This window comes from Molothrus aeneus, chromosome 6 (assembly GCF_037042795.1).
Source record: "Molothrus aeneus isolate 106 chromosome 6, BPBGC_Maene_1.0, whole genome shotgun sequence".
Taxonomy (NCBI): domain Eukaryota; kingdom Metazoa; phylum Chordata; class Aves; order Passeriformes; family Icteridae; genus Molothrus; species Molothrus aeneus.
The window spans coordinates 25,817,572-25,842,401 of NC_089651.1; the positions used below are offsets into that span (position 1 = coordinate 25,817,572).

Here is a 24,830-nt window from a genome sequence, read left to right on the forward strand (position 1 = left end):
CGCTTTGCATCTGATTGTCATACTGCTTTTGGCGGGTCGTAGTGCGACTTGTGAGTGGTTTTGGCCGCTGCGCCCTGCGTGAACGCTGCTTCTCAATTACAAGGTCTCTGTGTAGAGAGGGGAAATCTCTGACGCTGTTCAGAACGTCAGCTTCCACAAATACACGTGTTTCCCCTGAAATATTGCATTAGAGTCTATGTGCTATAATAAAACAGGCTCCTGTGCGTCACTAAATGTAATAAAATATATTAAATTGTTTTCTGGTAACAGACTGTGTTAGCGCTGAAATAACGTAGATTTTGATTACACTAATTGCCCTTAATCACATTTTAGCCACGCACGTTTTAGACTTGACTGTGCGTGGTGCTTGTGGTAGAAATAGCTACTGCAGTACAACATAAGAACTTTGAGCGTTGGAGAACAGAAACTGTTACTCTGTAGGTCTTTATATGCATAGAACTTCTGCTGAATGCATGGTTGTTGAGCTTTTTTTTTTGTTATGTGTTTTTCTGGTCTGTCTTTAGTAAGATAATTTAGTCAAATAAATTTAAAGGTTTCAAGTAAATGTAAAGCTACTGACATTATGCATACGTTAAACCAGATCTGAAACCCCTTTGATGGTGTGTTTCCTTTATGAGCAAATACAGTTTTGGTGCATACTGCACAGCATTAGTGTGAACTCACTTTCCAACTGTATGTTTACTATACATATAAATATGTTATATGTGTATATGCAAAGTAAGTTGGTGGAAAATCATCTAGAACTTATGTGGTTCCTTTTTCACCACTCTGTATATCTGAGGTTTATTTCTATTCTGTTCTTATAGGTGAATATGAAAGCACTCATGTCTTGGGGATAACCTTTTGTGTTGCTGGGACTTGAGGTGTAATCTACTGAAAAAGCAGAGCAATATACTTGAATTCATTTTGTATCCTGGACTCTGTTAAGGAGTCCTCAGTGGGTAGGTGGTTATGGGTATGTTTGTGGGGAAGGATTTCCTCTGCAAAATTAAACTGAAAACCAGACCTTGTAAATTCATGGGTATCAAAATCTGTGCAGAACAGTTTTGGTTTATTTCCTCCAATTTAAGTTTTACATTAAGTTTTAAAGTGTGATGTGTAAGGGGTAAAAATGGATCTCTCATATTTCCTAGCTGTTAAGAACATTTATCATATGAATGATAAATGGGGTATAAATTGTCTCTTGAGCTTTGAGGTCATTTGTCACATGCGTGTGACAGCTTGTTAGCACAGAGGGGTTTTTCCTCCTACAGTACCCCAGTCCTAACAAAATAAAGATGTCTTATTAAATATCCAGTTTACTTAAAACTTGTGAATTAGGAATTAATTCTCTTGAAAGAGATGGTTGTTTTCCACCCCATAGGATTATAGAACAGTTTTGGTTGGAAGGGACCTTAAGGGACACCTAGATCCAGCCTTCCTGTCATGGACAGGGACACCTTCGGCTAGACCAGGTTGCTAAAAGCCCCATCCTGGTGTTGAACTCTTGCAGTGTTGAGGCATCCAAAGTTTCTCTGGATAACCTGTTGCAGTGCCTAACCACCCTTGTAGTAAAGAATTTATTTCTAATATCCAATCTAAATTTCTGTCTTTCATTTTGAAGCCATTTCCCCCTCTTCTGTCACTGTCTTTGTGAAGGTCACTCTCCAGATTTGTTGTAGGTCACCTTTAGGTACTGAAAGGCTGCAATTATTATTTCTCCCCAGAGCCTCTTCCAGGCTGAACAACTCCAACTCCCTCAGCCTTTCTTCACAGGAGAGGTGTTCTGTCCTTCTCAACATCTTTGTGCCCCTTCTCTAGATTTGCTCCAAGAGGTCTGTGTCCTTCCTGTGCTGGAGACTCCAGAGTTGGATACAGCACTCCAGGTGGGGTCTCAGCAGAGCAGTGGGGCAGAATCCCATCCCTTGCCCTGCTGGCCATGCTGCTTTGGATACAACTATGCAACTGGTCCTTGTCAGCAGCACTAGTCAATTTCTCCATCCCCCCATCCTGTGATTGATACTGGGGGTTGCCCCATGTCAGGTGTATCACCTTGCACTTGGACTTGTCAAATCTCTTATCAAGCTTGTCCGGGTCCATTTTGACATTCAGTCGTGTTCGCTTCACTTACCTTGCCAGTATGGACCCATGAGGGACACCACTTGTTGTGAATGTCCCCTGGGACTCAGAGCTGTTGATCATTACCCTCTGGATGGGACCATTGTACCAGTTTCTTATCCACGGAATAGACCACCCATCAGATCCATTTCTCTCCAGTTTAGAGAGGAGGACTTTGAGGGGGACTTTTTCAAAGGCTTTATGGAAGTCCAGATAGACAACATCAGTAACTCTTCCACTGTCCACCAATGCAGTCACTGTTTTAGAAAGCCACTGGGTTGGTCAAACAGGACTTGTTCTTGGTGGAACTGTGCTGGCAAATCACATTTGTCCTCCATGCACCTTAACATCACTTCCAAGAGGATCTGTTCCATGATCTTCCCAGCCACAGACGTGAGGTTGACAGGTCAGTAGTTCCCAGAATACTTCTATCTACCCTTTTTTAAAAAATGGGTGCAGTATTTCCCTTTTCCAGTCACCTGGGACTTCACCTGACTGCCACAACTTCTTGAGTATTAAGGAAGGTGGCTTGGCACATCAGCCAGTTCCCTCAGGACTCTGGGATGCATCTCAGCTTCTCATAGTGGTTATTAACTCTGGTCTCCAGCTCCCACCAACTACATATTTGATGAAAGAATCAATCATTTTTTGTCCGTGTTGTATTCCTCTTACAATAAGGATCAAAATACAAATATCTGGATGTGGAAATAGGATTTTTTGTGTTACCAGAAGTGCATGTTTTAAATTTTCACATAGAAAAATATACAAGCTATTTGAAAAATGAAGTAGTGTATGATCTTTTGTTACAGTGTTGACATAATTCTTAACCTGGGAGGTAGACACACAGAAGTGGAGTTGTGTATATACAGATAAGAGTAACTTCTTTAGTTCCCTAAACAGTGATTATGCTAATCATAACAGTACAAATGTTTTCTTGTTTGATTTAAATTATTTCCATAATTGAGAAGATAAAGGAAGCTAAGGCTGCCCAGTGCTTCACATTCATCCATTTAATCTTAGCTGCATGGTCTTTTGGGGGTTAGTTTGTGTTTTTTTTCCAGAGTTTATCCATTTGAAGTATTTTGTCCCTTCTTTCTCTCTCTGCCCTTGACAGACAGTTAGAAACTGCTGGAGAGTGTAAGCAAAGAAATTCCAAACACACAAACTTCAACAATTTCAATAAAGAAATCAGGAGAAAATGTTTTTAACATTTCTTTTTTCTTTCCTCCTTTACATTTTGACAAGTTGTAGACCTCAGGGAACTCTTTCTTTCTTTCTGACAAGACCTTTATCTTTGTGTCAAAAATGTGCCATTTGCTCTTCTGAAAACTTTTGCATGTTCTGCCTAATGTTGTTAAGTGAATGATCTGCAGACTAGAGGGAGCATCTGAACAAAGTGCTTAGAAATACCAAGCAAAGCAAGGAGTTCTGTTGGGGCAAACTCTGTATGAAAAAGCAATTTAAAGGTGTCATAGCCCCCATGTCTATAAGGTCAGAATTGTATACACACATGCAACCTTGATTTGTTGCACCCTGATTGTGCTCTGTTTTATAGTACTGCTTATCTTTTAAGTTTTTTATGTGGAGAGCTATTGCAAAAAGGATGTCTCATGCTACTTAATTACTTTCTTAGACTATATTGGAATAATTTTAACTGTTTTCCGTTTCTTCCAGAATGGTGATCACACATAGAAGATTATCAGAACTCTGTAGAATTTGCATTTGGTTTGAGAGCTTGTGAAAGTGCTCATCATGGAGAAACAGCAGATTGTCTTGGCTAGCCGGGATGGTGGGACTGTGTCTGGTGCAGCGCCTGCTTTCTTTGTCATCTTGAAACAACAGCAGGGAAATGGAAAAGCTGACCAAGGAATCCTAGTAGCAAACAGTGATGCTTGTGCTCTCGCCAGCAGTGTATCCATTCCAGTCAAACCCAGAGTCAAGACCTGCCTCCCAGCTGACTGTGTCTCAGGGGGCATCACTGTCACCCTAGATAACAACAGCATGTGGAATGAATTCTACCATCGCAACACAGAGATGATTCTGACGAAGCAGGGGAGGCGGATGTTCCCGTACTGCCGATACTGGATCACAGGGCTGAATTCCAGTCAGAAGTACATTCTAGTCATGGACATATCCCCAGTGGACAACCACCGATACAAATGGAATGGCCGTTGGTGGGAGCCCAGTGGGAGGGCAGAACCACATGTTCTAGGACGAGTGTTTATTCATCCAGAATCCCCTTCCACTGGCCAGTTCTGGATGCACCAGCCAGTATCCTTCTACAAACTTAAACTCACCAACAATACCCTGGACCAGGAGGGTCACATAATCCTGCATTCTATGCACCGATATCTGCCGCGACTTCACCTGGTGCCTGCAAACAAAGCCACAGAAGTCATTCAGCTTAACGGCCCTGATGTCCATACATTTACCTTCCCACAGACAGAGTTCTTTGCAGTTACAGCCTACCAGAACATCCAGATTACCCAGCTGAAAATAGATTACAATCCTTTCGCTAAAGGCTTCAGAGATGATGGGCTGAATAGTCGGCCTCAGCGTGATGTGAAACAGAACAACAACTTAGAATTGGAAGGAGGTGGTGTTTTTAGCACTCCTAGCATTTGTGGTCGCCCTGCTGAAGTTGATGCATTAGGTGTGCATCAGAGAAGTTTAGATTCTTCATTCATTAGTCAAAATCCATCAGACACTGAGCTGGATAAAGAGTCCTTTAATGCCGAAGGAGACTTCTTGGGTCTCCTGGACAGTGACCTGCCTTCAGGTGTTATGCCAAAGCTAAAACAAGAAGTCTCTGAAAGGTGGGTTAACACTGCGTTTTCAGTACAACTGCTGGTTAAGTGGGATGTTTTGTAAATAAATAACAGGATGCTCAGTGTAGAGGTTTGCTGCTAAAGGTTGCATGACCTGAAATGGCAGAACAGTTAATATTACTAAAAACTTTTCTTTCCTCAGTCATAGTATCAGTCTTGACTTTCTAAGGTGTCTGGGGAATGCAAGAGTCCAGTATTATTTTCTGTGTTGCTTTAGTTCCCATTGTTGAGAAGCATTGGGGGGTTTCACTTAACCCTCTTAGCATTTTAGAAGGCTAAATTAATTTTTTCAGAGTTTTAGGCAGAGCTATTGCAGTCATTAAAACTGCTTTTGCTTTTAGGGTTGCTCACCACATTGACATGCTGTCTGTCTATAGCTTCAGTTTTCATCAGTGAAAATAATGGTGTGTGGGTATTTAGGTTGCGTATGTGTAGGGATTGCTGCAAGGCAGTTGTAATTGGCAGCAAGCCACTGTTTTGTCAATAACCACTGCTTGGTGTGAATTCTTTTATTCCACAAAGAAGTGTGAGGTAGCCTGCCTGTTGGTAGTCAGTTGCCTCATATTTGCTCTGAGGTAAGGGAAGTACTTCAGAACAACTTGGTTTTTCTAAAGCAAGCCTGGCAAAACTATTATTTTACTGCACTTTTACTTAGTTTTGAAAATCCAAGCAATAGCATGGAGCAGTCTTAGTGAATAGTTAATGTCCATGTAGAGATACTTTGAATGATAAGAAATTATTTAAAAAAACATAGAGGTTTCTTTTCTGCCATGTTGGTTCATGTCAGTTTGTTAATAACAGGCTTAATCTGCCAAAGATTTAGTTACTAAAGCAACCTTTGTAGACCAGTACACAAGAAAATTATCTACCTGCAGGATATCAGGATGATGTTAATAGTGAAATTAGAGGTCAGTTCTTACTGGAGAAAAGTTATATTTATGATGTAGTTATACAAAGGCTGTATTGCTGTACAACTGTATTATACAAAGACTGTATTACTATACAACTGCAGTGTGTTTTAGAGAGGACAGAGGTTTCCTCTTTTTTTTTTTTTTGTCTTGCAAGAAGGATCTCTTTGCCTTTTGAGTAACTGAAAAACTCCAAATTACAGAGTTATTCATACTTTGACACTTTATTGAATTTATTTGTAGTAATTCTTAGGAGTTTGGAGATTTAGAGTGCCCAAACCTTTCTGTTGCTGTATTTTCATGTGTCAGTCTGTTAAAAAAAAAGATCTTCTGGACTTACTTTATTCTCAAAAAATGCTGTTCTACCCCAACTAAAATCTGAAAATACACTGATTACAGAAAAGATGGGCTTTTTTTAGTTTTTAGTTCATAAGAGCATGGAGAAAAGTTTAGATAACTTTGCATGTTAGAAGTAACACTCGGAAAATAATTATTGACAGCTTTATTTTGCTTTTTTATAATGATATTCATTTGCCTGGAGAGGGTCATTGAAGCAGATTTAGTTGAGAACTGTTTGTTCCAAGGAATAAAAGATGTTATAAGGACTCAGGGACCTTCCTTCAAAATAGGTGATGCACAGTGACAGATTTAATTTTTTTCAATCCAGAGCACATTAGATTCCTTCTCTGGTTTTGCCTCCAAGGTAACTGATCTCTGAAATATGCTAAAATCTGTGCAGTCTGGAAAACACTGCAAAGTTTTTGTTGTCTGGCTTGGAAGCACCTGTCATTGATGAATAAATGTTACCACTGTCCTAGAACTACTTTCAGGCATTGGCCAGCTTTTTGTTATGTTTTTGTAATCTGTGTGAAAAAGTAAAATTCTTTACTTGGAAAGAGAAAATTGATCTTATCCAAGAAATGGCAAAACTACAAGGGCTGGAGTTTTTCAGAACATTGGTTCTCCTGTTTTATTCTGATCTGTTCACAGTGTTTTCATGCCATATAATTGAGTTTAGAAGTATGTCAGCTTCCAAGGACAGCACTGAGAGTGTGACATTTTTCTTAATGAAACCAAGCACATTAATATTTACAAATCAATGAAGGCTGGGAAGTTGTGGGTTTTTTGTTTATTTGTTTGGGGTTTTTTGTTGTGTTGTATTTTTGGGGGGTGTTTGGTGTTTTGTTTGTTTGTTTGTTTTGGTTTTTTGTTTTTGTTTTGTTTGTTTGTTTGTTTTTGTGGTGGGCAAACTCTTAGTAGGTAGTACTTGATAGGCACTATCTTGCTTTTAGGCAGGGTAGTGATTTCTGCTGAGCTTAGATTTGAGAAGCAAGTTGGGAACTGCTACCTCTCAGACAATCCTCAAAAGAAGTGGAGTTCCTAGTGCTGTTGAGGGTGATACTTCCCACCCATACTCAATTCTTCTGACATTTTGATAATAGAACCATGTAAAAGCTTGCATATATACCTAAGAGTAATTTTAATCCTGAGTTATTAGAGGACTTCAGAAATAAAGGGCTGTTTTCTTTTGCAAGGTACTATGTGGGTTTTTCCCTTCTGCTTCTGTGGCCTGATAGTATGTTTAGTTTAAATAGGTGTGTTGTAAAGAAAAAAAGTGTTTGGGTTGTGGATACTTCAGTAGAAATGCTTATCCCTGGATGTACTTAGATGTTTAGGCCATGGAACAAACAAACTTTACTTAAAACATACAGGCTTATGTACTCCTCCTCCTTTCCAAGATCAATTGAATTTCCTTCTTCAAAAATAAAAAATCTGTGGGATTTTTAATGCTCCATTAGTCTTGTTCTAATTTAGTTGTCGTGTGTTTAGTCTTGATAGTTTGAGTATTTTTCCTTTCTTGCCTTTCTTTTGGGGGAAAAAGGCAAGTGATTATCCTTCAAACCTCTGCCATAGATTGCTAGATTAATTCCACAAGAAATCAGATTCCCCTTCCAACTTCTTCCCAGTGTAATTTAAAATGATGTACCAAAAAAAATATGTATTTTAGTACTTTTCAAAAATGAGCAGCTTAGTGATTTTTAATCTGGAAAAAGCCAATAAGGCAGTCTGTCTGCTTTTGTTGTTATATTGCAAGGGTGCCAAATACATTACTTGGGCTATAAGAAAGTTGGTTTAAATATGCACTGTTCCATACCAGGTGAAGAAAGAGCTAGTTAAGACACTATTTCACCATTTTTACCTGATCTTAGATTGAAGATTTTGAGAGGACAACCTGCCCTGATTCATCTTCCCATAATTAGAGGAAGAGAAGTTTCTGTGACTACTTAGGTTGCATGTAACTTCAGAAACTAAGGCCAGATGAAATTGGTTCAGCGCTTGAAAGCAACTTTTTTATTCTTTGAGAAGTTGGTTATTGCATCAAAATTTTAAAACAGGATTTTGTGCAAATGCTTTATCTTCTTGTGCATTTACGTGCACGGGTCATACCTCACTCTTGTCACCACCTGGCTTATGGTTGCATTATCCAGACTAAAACAATATTTGGCTCTTGAAGTTTCAGTTTTACAGCAGGGCTTTTTAGTTCCAGATATCAAATAGAAATCCTGGCCTGCAAGTTTGTTAGGGTTTTTTGCCTCTTGATTTTCAGGAATTCTAAATTTGCAGAGCAGATGAGTCTTAATAATATTAATTTTAGTTGTGGATGAGCTTTGCTGAATCAACCTCTTAGTTTAGTATTGTGGCAGGATTTTCAGCTGCCAGTAATTTACAAGTAGTCTGTCTTTTCATTTCTTTCACAGTAACTCACTGACCCAGAAGGGCTTTTTAATCTTACATTTCACATTATGAATTACATGAAAGTTAGGAAATTTCTAATAGGAAGCTCATTGTCCGGAGAAAACGGTAGACAAAACAGGACTGGTATTCCAGTCTCCTGCTGCCTGCTGTTCCCTCAGGAGTCATGTTTTTGCTTTAAGCTTAATAATGGTTACTTAGTGTCCTTATGAGTTGGAACAAATTTTCTAGGTAGCTTCACTTTAGAATTTTATATGTAAATATATACATTTGTATCTTGACTGCCAGCTTCGTGTTTTAATACTGCAGTGTTTCTCCATAAAGGGAATACTCCCAGCTCTGTGTTGTGATTCTTGTGTGTTCCAGCTCTTCTTCCTGCAGTATGTTCTCAGTCTACACAAGAAGGAAGCAGCTTCTTCCTCCACTTCTTTTTCCCTTTCTCAGTCCCAGCTGTGGGTTCTCAGCCCAACTGGGCTTAGCACTTCTTTAAAGGGGTAGGGATGGATAATGTTAATGATAAAATAGACACACATACATATATACTTCCAGTATATATAAAGCAATATTTACTCTCTATATAATATATTAGTACTGCAATTGCGTTAAATTTTACTTGAAATTGTTGTCATTAACAAATAATTTTACTTTAAATAACATTTTAATAACACAAAGTTGACAATAATAATTTAATATAATTAAATTATATATAGTGTATCATATAGTAAGTATAAAGGTATTATTTGAATACTATGTGATACATTGAGTAAATAAATTCTGACCTTTTTTTCCTGAGTTTTATTCTGGATATGAGTTTCTGGCTTCATACGTTAGCATTTTTTTCTTATGACAAGGAGCCAGGTTCTGATACACTAAAGAAGACTGGTGACTGTAGTTCTTTGACTGGTGACTGTAGTTCTTCTAGATCTGTCTGGCCCTCAAAGAAGCCCATTATGAGCTGCCTGTACTGTTCGTCTTCAGTATCTAATGCATGGTATTTTGAATTCTGGTTAAGTTAGGATTCAGACTTAGTGGAAAATGCAGCAGAATTCAGTAGGATATTAGTATTCTGTAAGTGTACAAACAACAGTTGAATTTAGGAATTGTCTGCATATGGCTTCAGGGTGCATTAACTAAAATTTTGGTGCTTTAAGGGCTCACTTGGCTTCTTACTTGCAAGCATAATGGCTTTAGTAGTGTCTTAATGAGATACACAGCAAACTAAGGCTGCTTCTGAGCATTTCAAATATGACAGCTTAGCATGAGTTCATGTTGAGTAAAAGAGGAAAAAGGGCAAATGTCACCCTGATATTAGTAGGGAAGGAAGTTGTGCTGCTGCCTTCAGATAAGAAGTTGGATTGTTCTTAATAATGGCAATTTCTTGGGGTTTCTTGAGTACTTCTAAAAATGTAAGCTTGAAAATGACAGCTTATTTAGCAGACTTTTTTTCTGGGAGCATTTTAGAGGCTTTTTACAATATAACCAAGAACTGTGGGAGGTGGCGCAGTTTTGGTAAAGGAGATTTGATAAAATAAAAATCTTACGTTGTATTTTGGTTTTGTCCCTTCTCTCCCACCCCAGTCCCATTGCTAGCAGTTATGAGAGCAATTCCCGTGTGGCATCTCCATTGGACCCGAATGGACAATTTAATGTAGTCATTAAAGAGGAGCCAGTAGATGACTATGACTACGAGTCAAATATTTGCACACAAGGAATAACTGTGAAACAGGAAGACACAGATGAAGAAACTGATGAATATTCCAACACTGATGATGATGATCCCGTTGTACAAAAACACCTAATGAGACGCCGTGAAACAGATGGAACTGATGGAGAGCTCACATCTAGGAAGCGTATGCTAACCAGTCCTTCAGGTGTTGCCAAAGCAAAAATGTTAAAACTGGATAGTGGTAAGATGCCTGTGGTATATTTGGAGCCTTGTACAGTCACAAAGAGCACAGTGAAGATATCTGAGCTGCCTCAGACCATGCTTTCCTCTTGCAAGAAGGATAAATCCCCTTTGGGTGCGATCCTGGATTCCTTGCCCGTGTGTTTTGAAAATCACAAAGACTCTTGCTCAGGCACAGTCACTGGGCCTGAGGAGTTAGTTATGAAGAAAGAATCTCCTGGGAGTAAAATGTCACAGAAATACTGTTCAGTCAGAGAGGCCCAGTGGGCTCTATCCAAATTACCTAATTTTAATCTCAGGGGCTCAGTAAGTTGTGATTTTCCAGATAAAGAGATCGGTGGCAGAAAACGGCCTGGCATACTGAAGAACCCTATGTCCCTCAAAGGCTCTGGTAACAATCAAAGCACTCTATCATCAGCTACAAATAAAAGAGGAAGGCCCCGGAAACTGAAAATTTCCAAGGCTGGTCGACCACCTAAAGGTATAGGGAAAAATGTAGTAGCCAGCAAGAACACTTCTCTGGGGCCTGTGAATATCCTTCCAGATGTTAAACCAGACCTTGAAGATGTTGATGGTGTTCTTTTTGTGTCCTTTGCATCAAAGGTAAAACCTCATTGTTGTGGAGTAAAATTCAAAAATTTGTTGTTCAGTTGTAAAGCCTTTGTGCTTACAGCTGAAGTTATATTTTCTTTTAAACCGAGTTTAGAGTTTTGTGACCTCTTCTCCAAATCTGTTCTTATTTTGACCCTGTGTTACTCATAACATGGTGTTACTTCTTGCAGCTTAGGGAAAAGTAGAGGGATCTAGAGTTCTGTATAAAGGAATGCATGCTTGTTTATGAAACAGTCTCATGTTTTGAATAATTTTGGTAGTACTTGATGTGGTCTACTTTGCATCTAAGTGTTTTAAGGTATCTTAACTTACTCAAGGCTCTTCATGTATGTAGGAAGCTCTTGACATTAACACTGTTGATAGAGCTGGTGGAGAAGAGTCACAGAATCTTCAGGCTCCCCTGTTGACTACAAGTGATCCAGGTACTTTTTTTTTTTTTTTTTTTATGAGTGGCTCTTTCCTGCAATAAGGGAATTTGTAAAGACACACTGAAAAAATTAATAATTAGGTCAGGTTTTTTGCATGGCAAATGTTTTTTATATGTTCTGTTATTTTTTGAGTAGATTGTCAAGCAAGAATACAAATATTGGAAAAGGAGCTGATGGAAGAGCTGAAGACCTTGAGGCATAAACAAGTAATACATCCTAGCCTTCAGGAAGGTAAGTGGTCATGTACATACTGATAAGCCTGATTGGTCATTACACTTAGTCATACTCAGCTGATGATTTCCTACTGGTGCCAATACTGTGTATGCCTGATATGGCTGGGACCTGGATTCTCATCTGCACACATTTTTGTTGCAAACTAGAAAATGTGGAGGTGGCAAAAGGTGACTCCTGAATCTCCAATAGGAGAGCAGGAGTCTGCATGTTTTGTGCCTCTTGCAGAAGTTGCTGAGCCTTTTGATGGTGCCTGTTTTGTAATGACCTAAACCTGGTTGAAAGCAGTTAGAGTTGGTTTTACTCCTTCATAAAAGTCAGCATTTCTTGGTGAGTAGAAGAGCTAGAGATCCAGCAACACTTAACCAAGACTACATTTACTGTGATTTGAGTCCTTATTTCTATGAGTCCCTATTTATCCAGTTCACTAGCTATGTTTAAGGGCCAAGCAAGGTACTTGTAGTTTGTGATCTTCTGTTGATATCCAGTGTTATTCAGAGATAGATGGAGGAAAAAACAAGGATCCACAGAGTGGAACTTCATGTTCTCTCTTCTTATGATGCTGAAGGACATCAGTAATGGTAGTCCTGAGACCAATGACATTAACGTTGGCAGCAGAGCCGGTGATGAAATCATTGATACACACGGAAACATTGTACTGCATACTCCTGAGGTGTGCCCCGAATGTTTCAAACACATAACTGTAACACTGTAGGGATTGAGTCTGCAAATACTGATCTTGGCTCTGATATGAGCTGTTCTTGGGCCCTCACAGAGCTTCTGTGGTGGAGAACATTGGACTGTCTTGAATGGTTTATGCGTGGTGTGTGATTAGAACTAGCAATGTTAAGCCATTTTAGGATTTTATTGTGGACCTCCTAGGTGTTAACTTTTACCCAAAAAAAGTATAAAATTACAGTGTGTTGGCAACCATGTGGTACATTGGCAACTACAGCACTTAGGAGGGCTTTTACGCCTGAGATAATCCTGCAACTGGGAACATGTACAACCCACATGCTTTTTCTCCAGCTGAAGTCTGAGGCGCCTTCTGAAGGGCTTTGAGCAGTTCACAGATACTAAAAAATGGACAAGAAATGTCAAGCATTAGGCTAAGAAGAAGACATCTGAAGAATTTTGATTTTCTTGAGTGGTAATGACCATCATTTCCATCATGTTGGATGGTAATCTGCTGAGCTTGTTAAATAGTGAAATTGCAATTAAGCAATGATGGAGATAAACCACAGCTTCTAATTTTTAGAGGGAAAAGAAGACACAGGAAAACTGTTTGCAGCAAGAGCATTACTACAAGAGATGCAATCTGATTGGGCTGTGAAGTGAATTACACTATGAATACTCTTGTTGTTAGACTTCATTATCATTAACATTATCCATCCCTACCCCTTTAAAGAAGTGCTAAGCCCAGTTGGGCTGAGAACCCACAGCTGGGACTGAGAAAGGGAAAAAGAAGTGGAGGAAGAAGCTGCTTCCTTCTTGTGTAGACTGAGGACATACTGCTGCATGTGGACAAGGAACCAGACTTTCTTCAGATTGCCTTCATCTTCCAAATAATTACAGATCTCTTGCCTTGCAGACTTGAGATCCTGGAAGGAACTGACATAGCAGTTTTGATGTTAACTCTGTTTTGATTCTCCGCAGTGTGGTTGAGAAGTTTAAGATTCTATTTGAGATTCACTGATGAAATGTTGGAGCAGTACCTGAACCCTACAATTGCTCTTGATCTGTGAAGTTAAAAACAGGGTGATGGAGGCTGTCTAGATTTTAGAGGCACCAGAATTGCAGGAAAATGCTTCAGAAAGAAGGGAATCCAACTTAAGTGTGTTAAAAGGAAAGTTCCTGCTGGAGCACTGCAGTGCAACGGGATGATTCTTTTAACTGGGCTGATTTGAATCCCTGACTATATTCTTGAAAATTGAAGGCACTGTTGTCATGTTACCTCTTTCAGGTTAATCAGCTGCAGCTGATAAAGATGAGAAAGTTCTTATAGTTCTTCTTTGCTACTGTTTGCTTACAGCAACTGAAATTTAGCAATGCTCTGGAAGTGATAGAAATTTTGAAAAGTGATTATTCACCTGTTGTGTATGGAGATGTCTTTATTGACATAATACTTAACTGTTACCATTTGTTCTCCTCTGGCTGCCTGCTCCTGGCAGCAGTCATTCCATTTTGCACTTCTTGGGCTCATCCTCTTGGGTTTTGTCTTGGGTGTTTTTTACTTTGTGATCCTAAACTGAAAAAATAGATTTTCTGTATGTGTGATGTTCTTATTTTTGTTTTAAGGGTAAAACAAAGATAAGCTTGTTTTTGCAGGTGGCAAAAAGGAGATATTAAAGATAAATAAACTCTGTACTCTTTCAATTTTATTTGAATAGGAAAAAAAAAGAAATGAATGGCATCTTGACCCTTGTCAGTCGACATATTTTTATACAAAACGTGAGACTGACTTACTTCTTGTTTTCCCTATGTAGATATGAAAATTACATCTCACTAGACTGCCTGTGATGACAGTATCTGTTTAAATAACCATGCTTGAGATTTGTTTCATGTCGATTTTTTTCAGCCTGCTAGTAATCTGGTCACTGTGTTTCCACTAGTGAGCATAAATGTGTACGGCCAGCACAAGGTTTCTGCTGTATGTGCAAATGTGACTTTGTTTCTTGAGCCTTGTCAAGCCCTACATTCTCAGTTTCAAGATGCATACATTTAATATATTCATTTCAAACTTGTGGGCAACAGGAGCAACATTTGAAAGTTTCTATAGCTAAAAGTCAAAATAGAAGTTCTCAGCTCCCAGCTGTGAGCTGAATTTTATTGAGAATGGTTTCTTGAATTCAGTATAACAATATTTCCTGAAAAGGTACAATTTTCCTAGCTTTTAGTTTTCTCATCACTTCTGTATCTATATTATTTCTGCCATTGACAAAAATAGCTTTTCTTACCAAGTAAATCTTTCAATTTGGCTATTGGGGATTGTTAATGAAGGAACATGTTGATGCCACCACAAATGATTCAGTGCCTTTAACAACACAGATTGTTTAGTTTCTTTATAGTCATTTTTCCCCATTTCAGGTCCAAATGGGTCCTGAAATAGCTGCCTAAACTCATATCATAGCAGTCAAACAAACACACACACATTCTTCAGAGCTAAAATGTGGTTTCTTGTCTCTTATTGCTGGTTGAAGCTGATGTATGTGTGATATATGTTCTTGCTCGAGTTTAGCTCAGTACAAAAGGGGATGTGTAAGTACTGCTGGCAGGCTTGGTAACTTAGGGATATGAAATATCAGTCAGCTGGGTTGGGTTTAGAGAATAACTCTAGCCTTCAAAGATGTAAAGGGTGCCGATTTATTCAGAAAAACAGATAGAAAGTTTTATTATGAGATTTTTTGCAACACTGGCACAATGGTTAATAAATTTCTGTGAAAACTTCAGTAGCAGTCAAAAAAATGATGAAAAGTAATTCAGTTTTTTTCTCAAATTCCCATTGTGTAAAGTTTCTTTAATTTATACCTGCTATAAATCCAATGGAAGTAACTGTTATGGCAGTAATGCTTTTTTCAAGTCTCTTAAAATGGTGGGGAAATGCCAGAAAAGCCCATGGTCACTGAACAGTTAATCTTTTAGTGAATATCTTGATTTTCTTTTTCCTAACATCTTGCTTCCTTGAGACATTTACTGTTACTTATTTCTTGTAGTGGGACTGAAGTTGAATTCTGTGGACCCAACAATGAGCATTGATTTGAAATATTTGGGTGTGCAACTTCCTCTTTCCTATTCAAATTACTCTCTGTGGAGCTATCCAGGTACCAACCCCAATTCTCCAGGTGGGTGGAATATGAATTTGCTGTAATCTCAAGTGTCACCTTTTTATTATCAATGAGAAGGAGAGAATGACTATTTAGTTCAGCTTGGTATCTAAAGAGATGAAAATGATACTAAAATGACAAAATAGGAGAACTTCTGTAGATCATTTTGTGGTTACTGGGCAAGGAGTCCTGAGTAATTGTGGTTGGATTATTTTGAGGGTTCCCGTTTTGTGATGGTTGTGATCCAGTAATAGCATCTGTCTATTTTATACTGACCTCTCAAATTGCTCAGAAAAAGATTAAGCAATCTGAATTTGTCTGATATTGCTCACATACCAAACAAAAAAATGTTGTCTGTCACAGAGTTGAGTATCAGAATTTTCCAGAAGAAGGCCTTGAGATGCCACATGGGGGCTACCCTATAACTTCATGATAATTATTTATTACAAAAGTTGTGACTGACTGTTCTTTTTTAAATTTGCTTTGTATCGAAACAAGTGTATTTCTCATACTGTGAATCATACTGTGACTGTGGTTCTCATACTGTTGGTAGGTACTGTATTCAATAGTGACCTGGATGGGCAAAGTGTAGCTTATTTTATATGCTTATCTTCTTCTACTTAACTGTTTCTCCCACTGTAGTATTCTGATTACTTAATGTCTTTCTTAATCTGCTGCTTTTAGGAGCTGGTAGAGGCAGACATTGAATTTCAGATGGTTTACACTGCAGGAGAGGAAGATTCAATTCAGAAGACCTCAGTCAGCTTAGTGTCCAATGCAATTATTTCTAGCCTAGGAATATGTTAAATGCCCACACAGATCCCTGTTAGTACCTTTACATTCCATCTTAGCTCCCACAGTTGACGCTAACTTGACAGAGATGTAACTGTTTGTCTTTTGTGGTTATTCACTGACCATGCCCCTAATAGATACTCATATGAATTTGACAGAACAGTGAACATTAAATGAAGTTTCTGCAGGTGTTATAAAAGCCATTGGCCCAACTGAGGGGAGAGAATCAAATCACTTTTCTTGCTGAGTGAAGCTGTAGTATGAGCTCAAAACCTGGCTCTTCCATTTTAGCCCGCTAATTAGTTGATTGGCCCATTAGACTTTCAGAGCCAACTGCTTTTGCTAAATGCCAAGGAGACCAAACCAGAAAATAAAGGAAACACTATGTGTGTGGGATTGCAGAGCTCTACAGGGAATTTGGCCTTCTCTTAAGTATTCTGTTAATTAAAAAAACAAATAGAAAAAATTAAGTTGCTTCAAATCTTTTGAATTTGCTACTGTTCACCTATCCCTGAAAAGGAAGAAGCAGCATTTGCTAAGACACTGATGCAATTAAACTTGGTTCATAAACTGAGGCTAGCTTTCTTCTTTTCCAGATACTGGATTTTCTTTTGTTTCCAGGACAGGAAAGACAAATGATTTCACAAAAATCAAAGGCTGGCGAGGGAAACTTCATGGTGCTTCTAGAAATGAAGGTAAAAAAACGTAAAAAGAGAGAGATCAATGTACATATTTCCAACATGTGGCCATTTTTCCTGACCTTTCATGGACCTTGCTGTTTGGTATTTGTGTCTGTCTTAGTAAGAGATGTATTTTTTTGTATTGAGACTGTTACGATTAAAGAATTTTTTTGTACTGGTACAAAGTTTCTCTCTTCCCTCGTTAATCTCCATTCTTACATTGTCAGAATGGAGATGAATGAGGGAAGAGAGAAACTTTGCTTTTGCTTTATTAAACTTCCTTTATATTGACCCATGAAGTTTTTTGCAGCTTACTTTTAACCCCCCATTCTGCTGAGAAGGTGAGTGATAGAGTGGCTTGGCAGGCACCTGCAGTCCAGCCAAGGCCAGCCCACCACAAATGCAGGTGTAAGATCTCCACAAAAACAATTGTGCAGGCTGCTGGTTGTATTTCAGAATGGAATATATTTGGTGTGCCTGTATTATATGCTATTATTGTGGAAGAGTGCATTTTTTAGAGCTGTATAATCAAAACTATCCTACCGTGTTTGATTATTATAAAATTTAAGTCCAGGAGTTAAAGTACTCTTCATTTATTTAGGTGGCAGTTCAGAAGGTTCATTGAAGAATCGCTCAGCGTTCTGTAGTGACAAGCTGGATGAGTACCTGGAAAATGAAGGGAAATTGATGGAAACAAGTATGGGATTCTCTTCTGACACTCCCACTTCTCCTGTGGTATATCAGCTTCCCACTAAGAGCACTAGCTATGTTCGAACGCTCGACAGTGTTTTAAAGAAGCAGTCCACTGTAATTCCATCAACATCTTACACATTGAAGCCTGTTCCTCCATCATCTACCTCTAGGAAAACAAAGACTCAAACCAGACAGACATCTACAAACAGTAGAGCAAAATCATCTTACAAACCTATTTTGCCTTCACCTTTTCCTCCAAAGCAGAAGCAGAACGTGTCAGTGTCCGGGGAAAAGTCTGCTAAGCCTGCTAGCAGTTTGAGTAACCAAGCAGATGGTTTTGTGCTGCCAACTGTGGATGAAAATACGTTTCCAAAACAGATCAGTTTGCGTCAAGCACCACAGCATCACCAAGCACCTCGTCCACCAGGTTTGTCTAAATCTCAAGTGAAGTTAATGGACTTGGAAGACTGTGCTCTCTGGGATGGGAAACCACGGACCTATATTACTGAAGAGCGAGCAGACATCTCTTTGGTAACCCTCCTTACAGCTCAGGTACATCTGTAATAGTTTCTTTCTTTTCTGTGCTGTTGCTTTTAATCTACCCGCTTATGGATGATGCATAGCGATGCAGAAAATAAGACTGACACTTCTAAGGATCATGATAAAGCATGAGATTCCTTTGTGGTGTGTCTTTGCAGTGAAACTTGAGGAATGCTGAATTAGCAGTAGGGGAAAAAGCTAATTGTGATAATAGTGTATTGATACAAATTATTAATAATTGAAGTGTTTAAAATTCTCACAATTGAAATTTGAATTAAAACAATTCTTATTCAGTAGCTGCATTTCCTTGCTATTTTCATTTTGATGTTTTCAGTTGAGCTAACCGCAAGAAAATCCTGGTCATGTAACCTGGTTGTCCCATGATAACTTTTGCTTTTTTCACATCCTGCTTATTATCAGGATGGTTTTGCTGTCTCCAGTTGTCTCTCAAAAAACTTCAAATCGAAACTCTGTTCTGTGGGGATTTTGGGGTTTTTGTGGTATAGAGGACAAGTTTTTGTACGTAAACAATGTAGCTCGAGGGGTTTTCTAAATGAACTTCGAACAGCAATTTTGCATATACTTGATTGCATTGTACTAAAATATTCCTCTTATGAAAATTTGAAGTTTATGCTTCTTTAAAACTTTTTTTAGGCATCTCTTAAAAGCAAACCTATCCACAAAATAATAAGACGACGAGCACCTCCTTGCAACAATGATTTCTGCCGACTGGGTTGCATATGTGCCAGTCTGGCACTGGAGAAACGTCAGCCCACCCACTGCCGCAGGCCAGACTGCATGTTTGGGTGTACCTGCCTCAAGAGAAGGGTCTTGCTGGTGAAGGGAGGATCAAAGCATAAGAAAATTATGAAAAAGGCTGTGCGTGGAAGTCTCGTGCTGTTTGGAACACAAGGACAACAGCAAGAGGATGAAGATGGGGAAGAAGAGGGTGATGGGGAAGAAGAGGAGATAAAGCAGAAGGATAGGAAGAAGAGAAAAAGGGTGGAATACAGTGAGTATTGGTGGAGATTACGTACAGCAAACCACCAAACTTCATGGGCATTTTTTCCTAGGATGAAGTAGTGATGCCATTTCTAAATCCAGCTTACTTACAGGAAATAATATCTTTTTTTTTTAATTCTTACTTATGTGATCAACATTTTGGGCACTGTGTAGTTATTTATTGAATCAAATAGTTGGAGTTTCTTCTTGGTAGTTTAAACTGTTCAACTCTCCAAATGTCTTTAAAAAGACTATGATAGATATGGGATAATTATTGCTGTCATTGTTGGTAATGTTCACTATTACAGTGCAGTTATCTTTCCTTGTAAACAAGTCATTATCTAGAGGTGCATTTTCAGTTGCTGTATATAGCTGGACTTCCTTGGAAGTATAGTTATTTGTGGTAATTTCAGATCTGGCTTAAGGTATGCTCAGAAAACCAAATTGGTAGAAACTGCCTGTGAATTTACATTTTCAGTTTTTTCCTAACAATATTTTTAGCAATAGCTAACACAAAATATTCTCTGGTGTTCTACTGGAATAAATTAATTCTTCCGTATATCTCCAGTATACCGGTCTGGGATTTTCTTTTTTTTTTTTGGTGTTTAGCAATTTTTAAGTAAGCAGCATCAGTGGAGCTCACTTATTTTCAGTGGTTTTTCAGATCTTTTATCACAGTAAAAGTGAGAAATGAGGATTAGTGTACATTTTTATTTTCATTTTTTTTCCTTGTAGACAAATCCCAGTCACTTTTGACTAGAATTTGACAGAAGAAAAGCGTCCAGAAGGATTTTCTGGCAGTTTGGATTAGTGATTGCCACATGGCTAGACCTCAAACTCAAACAAAAAATTCTGTTACTGCTGTGTTAAATGGTGTTTTATTTGTAAGTAATTTTTGTTTTTTCTTTTTTTTCAGCTATCTGTGATTCAGAGCCAGAACAACCTGTTAGGAATTGTCCATTGTGGGTGAGGGTAGAAGGTGAAGTAGATCCAGAGCCAATTTATGTCCCAACACCATCTGTTATTGAACCAGTTAAATCTATGGTACTGCCCAACCCAGAGGTCTGGCTTCCTAGTAAGAACAGATCTTCCAGTGGAACAAAACCAAGCAGAATGTACATTCCTAGACCAAATCCAGTGGTAAGAGAAAAAAAAAAAGCATGTTTTTCCTTGTACTGAAAATTAAAACAAATTGTGCTGAAAGCCTCTGTACTAGATGATTTTAGAAAAGTTTGAGGTGAAAGCTTAGGACTGATTGCCTATAGGTGTGTTGATAAGCTAGAATGGATTGATTATATATAGAATTTTACTATGTCCATCTTCTGTTGAGAATTTATTATAGCAGTATGGAGATGTGGAAGGTGATTATGATTAATTTATAGCCTCATTTAAAAATACATTAATATATGCTATTTTTGTCACAGTTTAGTCCTGTCATGTTTGTTAAAGTTAATAGCTACATATTGTAGCCTATATAAGTATGAATTACTTGCAAAAAGTGTTGGGATACAGACACAAAGTGTTCAGTGTAGTTCTGGAGTTTTGGGTTTTTTTTTCTTTCTTGAGGTTTCACTGCCAGTGTTCTAAGAATCTGGGTTTGTGTCTCCCCTCACCTTAGTATCAGAGAAAAGCAACAACAGCAATAGAGGAAAAACAGCTGTAGAGTGTAGTTATATCTGAAGAACAAACATAACAGAGTAGCTATTTAATGTATACCAGATAATGTTAAACAATGCATGGCACTTAGGATTTGTTGTTTCACTTAAAAGAATATCTGAATGGGTTTGAATCTCAGGGAGCTGGTGGTGGCTATGTGATGATACTGAGAAGGCAGATTAGCTTTAAATGCTAGACTTTTCTTTTGACCCTTACTGTTGAAGTTTTTTAGAAAGCAGAGCTGTTTTGTGAATCTGATGTGCATCCAGAACAGAGAAAAGAGGGTTTTATCTCCTTTTTTTTTCTTTTAGATTCGAGAGGAGGACAAGGATCCTGTCTACATGTACTTTGAAAGTTTCATGACTTGTGCAAGGGTGCGAGCCTATGAACCCAAGAGAGAGGAGAAAAAGCAGCAAAAAGACAAAAATGATTCACAGAGTTGTAGTGTAAAGGTAAGAGATCACACTGTAACTAGTGTGTATTATAGAATAGGCAGAAATGTTGAAAATTGCGAAGTAATATTTTCCCCAGAGACTCCTACATGACATGAGGGCTTGATTTGCTTTTGTTGGTGGTGGGGCAGTGGAAGGTGGAGCCTAAATCACTTTGCAGTGCTGGTAAACTGACTCTGTTACTGTGATATTACATTTTCTTGTCTGGGGAGATTCCTGTCTGTGACAAATGCATTATTGTGTAAGGCTTAAATGTTCATTGTTAATAGTGCTCTTCTAAGATGAAGCCTGTAACACAGTCAAAGACAGCATATTTCTAGGATTCGGGGTGACCTCGTTAATTTTGTGCTGTGATTTTTAGTGTGTAAGATGTCTAGGGTGAATATTTTCTTGCATTTCTTTCTTCTAGCAGGAGCATGAACCAGAGCTTCAGTCTCCTGAAAAGGCAACCTGTGAGGTAGACAAAGACAAAGATACATCAAGAGGTAAGAGCTGAGTCTGGAGTATAATTCCACTTATTAGTTAAATGTTTTTGTAGTTTTTCTTTAAAAACCAGTAGCTACTGATGAAACAGAAGTAGGTTTGCTGGTGGAGTCGTTACAGTTGTTAATAAAAATCTTATGCATACAGCTTCCTGTTTTCGTAGCAGCAGATGGAGATACAGCAGACTAAATATCCAGTGCTTGCTGCTGCTCTAAGTGTAAAATGACCAGTGCCGCCAGTAGCTTGTTTAGCAATAAAGTGTAAAACTGCAGAGTTGTCTTCAAGACAGATGATTAGATACTTGGAAAGGAATGGAGATGAACGGCTTTGCTTTGTGGGGGTATTTTTGTCTTCCACTTTTTTCTTTACTATCGCTTTGTAGTTACTGAAGAATTAAATATCTAAGTATCACTGGGAGGATGGGATCCTCATGTTCTTCCCATAGAACTGGTTGGGACAAGGAATTGTTTGATGTTGAATTTGTTCAAGTTGAAAAATTGAAGTTTTGCTGTGTTAGTGATTCTGGGTTTGAGTTTCTAGCTTGTGAAGAAATAGGCTAGACATCCATGTTCTCTTTCCATCTGAAGCGGCCCAAATCATGTTGCAAGCCTTAAATGAGACATACACTAGAGGCATTGTGTCATCCACTTAAGAACCATATCTGCCTTTTTGAGCTGATCTTTTTACTGTTTAATGTATACAACAGCGCATGCTACATTTAAGGATGGGAATGGAAAAATAATACAATTAGTTGAAAATGCTGGTGCATTGGTAGGTGAAATTAAAATGGCCAGGACACAGGGATCAACATCCTTAGTTTTGCAAAAAAAGAGCATTGTAGCTCTAATAACAACAAAAGGTCACGCTTCTGTTTACACATCTTCTGCAAAAGACAGTTCTGCTAGTGGCATGTCCCCTTATGCCATTGTAGGACATGGGTGCTTTTCTGACTCAAAGAGAAAAGTGCCATCTCTTGAATAACCAGTGATGCTTTCTACCATGTTGGTGTGTTTGGAGAATATTCACCCATGTATTGAAACAACCCGGCTTCGTTTAGCTTGTGATGCAATGGGATACAACATGACGTGGTATGGCTGCAGGGATTGAACCGTGAGAAATAATTACATTAGTTTTGCAGTGAGTTTTTGCTTGTTTGTGAAGCTCTGCAAGGGAAAGATGATGCTTTGAACAGTTCTTTTACTTGCTGTTGGCCTGCAGCTGAATGGAGCTAAGGGTGGAGGTGTGGGCAGAATGAAATTGTTTGACTATCCAGGTACTTAAAATGCCATAGCATTGCAGAAACCTATTTCAATTCTTTCTCAGAGAAAAGCTGGTGTTCTTCCCGTAGTGAGGGGGACTCTTTCTCCACCTCCTATGTTCATCACACCACTCAAGGTGAACCAACCAAACTTATCGAGATTATCTCTGACTGCAACTTGGAGGAAGATCACAATAAGATCTTGACCATCTTATCACAGCATATCAACAGTAATGCACCACAGTGCCTCAAAGTGGGTAGCTTCATTATTGAATTGGCTTCGGAATACAAGGCCCAGGATGAGAACCATCCTTCTGTCTGCTCCTCCAGAGTGAAAATTTCAGTGCCGTCCTACCAGGACAAGGACGAGAAGCCTGAGATCCCTGTCTTGGAGACTCCTGATAGCACAGTGGCGGCATGCAATAACTCAGAAAATGTAAAGGTCACGCAAGCAGACCCAGCGGACAAGCTGCGGGAGAAGCTGCATGGGGGCAAAGGCTTGCCTTTTTATGCAGGGGTTTCTCCTGCAGGAAAGCTGGTTGCCTACAAATGCAATGCTAATACGAGCCCCTCGGGCTTGATTCAGGTGGGTCTCTCTGCCTTTACTGTGGAGATTAGATGCAGTTTCATCCAGTACTATCCCAGAACTCCTTGACATGGAGAGCACTCTTTAATATGTCTTTTGCCTATCCAGACAGTATCTGGTGGCATTCCTCTCCATAAGCTTATCCCTTTCAAGATTTACTCAGTAACAGGAAATCTGATCGAAATCCTGAAATCTGATGGTTTAACTTGTCTTTTTGGCAATTTGGGTCTTATTGACCCAAGTGCAGAATCTCTTTCAAGATCTTTTCAATTCTTTGTGAAACCCTCTGAAGGTGCATTTGACACATAATGTTTCTAAGTGAATGATTGTATGAGTCCACAGAAAGAATATTTTCTGGGGAAGTATACACTGTGACAAAACTTTAAAATGAAAATGTAAACATTAAAATTGCTTTTTGCTACAGCTAACTGTTAATCTTCACTAACAGCCTGAATCTTCTTTGTAGAATATATATTTTTCATTAGGAGACTTTATAATCCTAAATTTACAGGGTCTTTTCCCTGCAGTTCCATGTTGCTGACATGATGTTAAGAATTAGTAGTAGGAACTACAGGATTAGGATGAAAATCCTTTTCTTCCATCATAGCTATTTGTGGTTATAGTAAAGCCACTTTGAGGAAAATTATATGAATTAGAAAATCAGAGTAAAATATGTTTTCATGACACCTTGCAGATATGACACCCTCAGAAAGAGAAGCTAGTGGAGAGAAAAAGGTGAGGAGATTTCTTACCTTCAATAAAAGTTGATCAATAAAAACTACTGTTTATTTAGTAGTGTCTTAAATACATTTGGCTTTTAGAAGGTATTATCAAACAATGTGAAAGCAAAATGCAGCACTACCTAAACTTCCCATTGTCCACTAGGCATAAAGCCTGACATTCAGCAAGATGTTCTGGTTTTTTCCTGTGCAGTCTGTTACCACTACAGCTTGGAATTTTAAGTTAGGGAAACTCATCATGCCTTAATTACAGTATCAGACAACAGTGTGGATAAGGAAAAAGTTGATGCAGCTTTTACAAGCTCTTTAAAGTTTTGTCTCAATGTATATGTCATCAGT

The 24,830-nt window shown here is 38.6% G+C and overlaps 1 protein-coding gene across 1 annotated transcript in view; it reads left to right on the forward strand.

Moving 5' to 3' along the window:
* The first annotated feature begins 3,870 nt into the window (after window positions 1-3,870).
* MGA (MAX dimerization protein MGA) overlaps window positions 3,871-24,830 on the forward strand; it is a 47,176-nt gene continuing 26,216 nt past the window's right edge. The window contains exons 1-12 of the mRNA XM_066551750.1: window positions 3,871-4,934; window positions 10,187-11,117; window positions 11,461-11,548; window positions 11,690-11,785; window positions 15,499-15,627; window positions 16,998-17,096; window positions 17,683-18,326; window positions 18,969-19,326; window positions 20,233-20,456; window positions 21,284-21,424; window positions 21,834-21,909; window positions 23,231-23,751. Coding sequence (XP_066407847.1) covers window positions 3,871-4,934; window positions 10,187-11,117; window positions 11,461-11,548; window positions 11,690-11,785; window positions 15,499-15,627; window positions 16,998-17,096; window positions 17,683-18,326; window positions 18,969-19,326; window positions 20,233-20,456; window positions 21,284-21,424; window positions 21,834-21,909; window positions 23,231-23,751 — 4,371 coding nt within the window. The remainder of the gene's footprint in view (window positions 4,935-10,186; window positions 11,118-11,460; window positions 11,549-11,689; window positions 11,786-15,498; window positions 15,628-16,997; window positions 17,097-17,682; window positions 18,327-18,968; window positions 19,327-20,232; window positions 20,457-21,283; window positions 21,425-21,833; window positions 21,910-23,230; window positions 23,752-24,830) is intronic.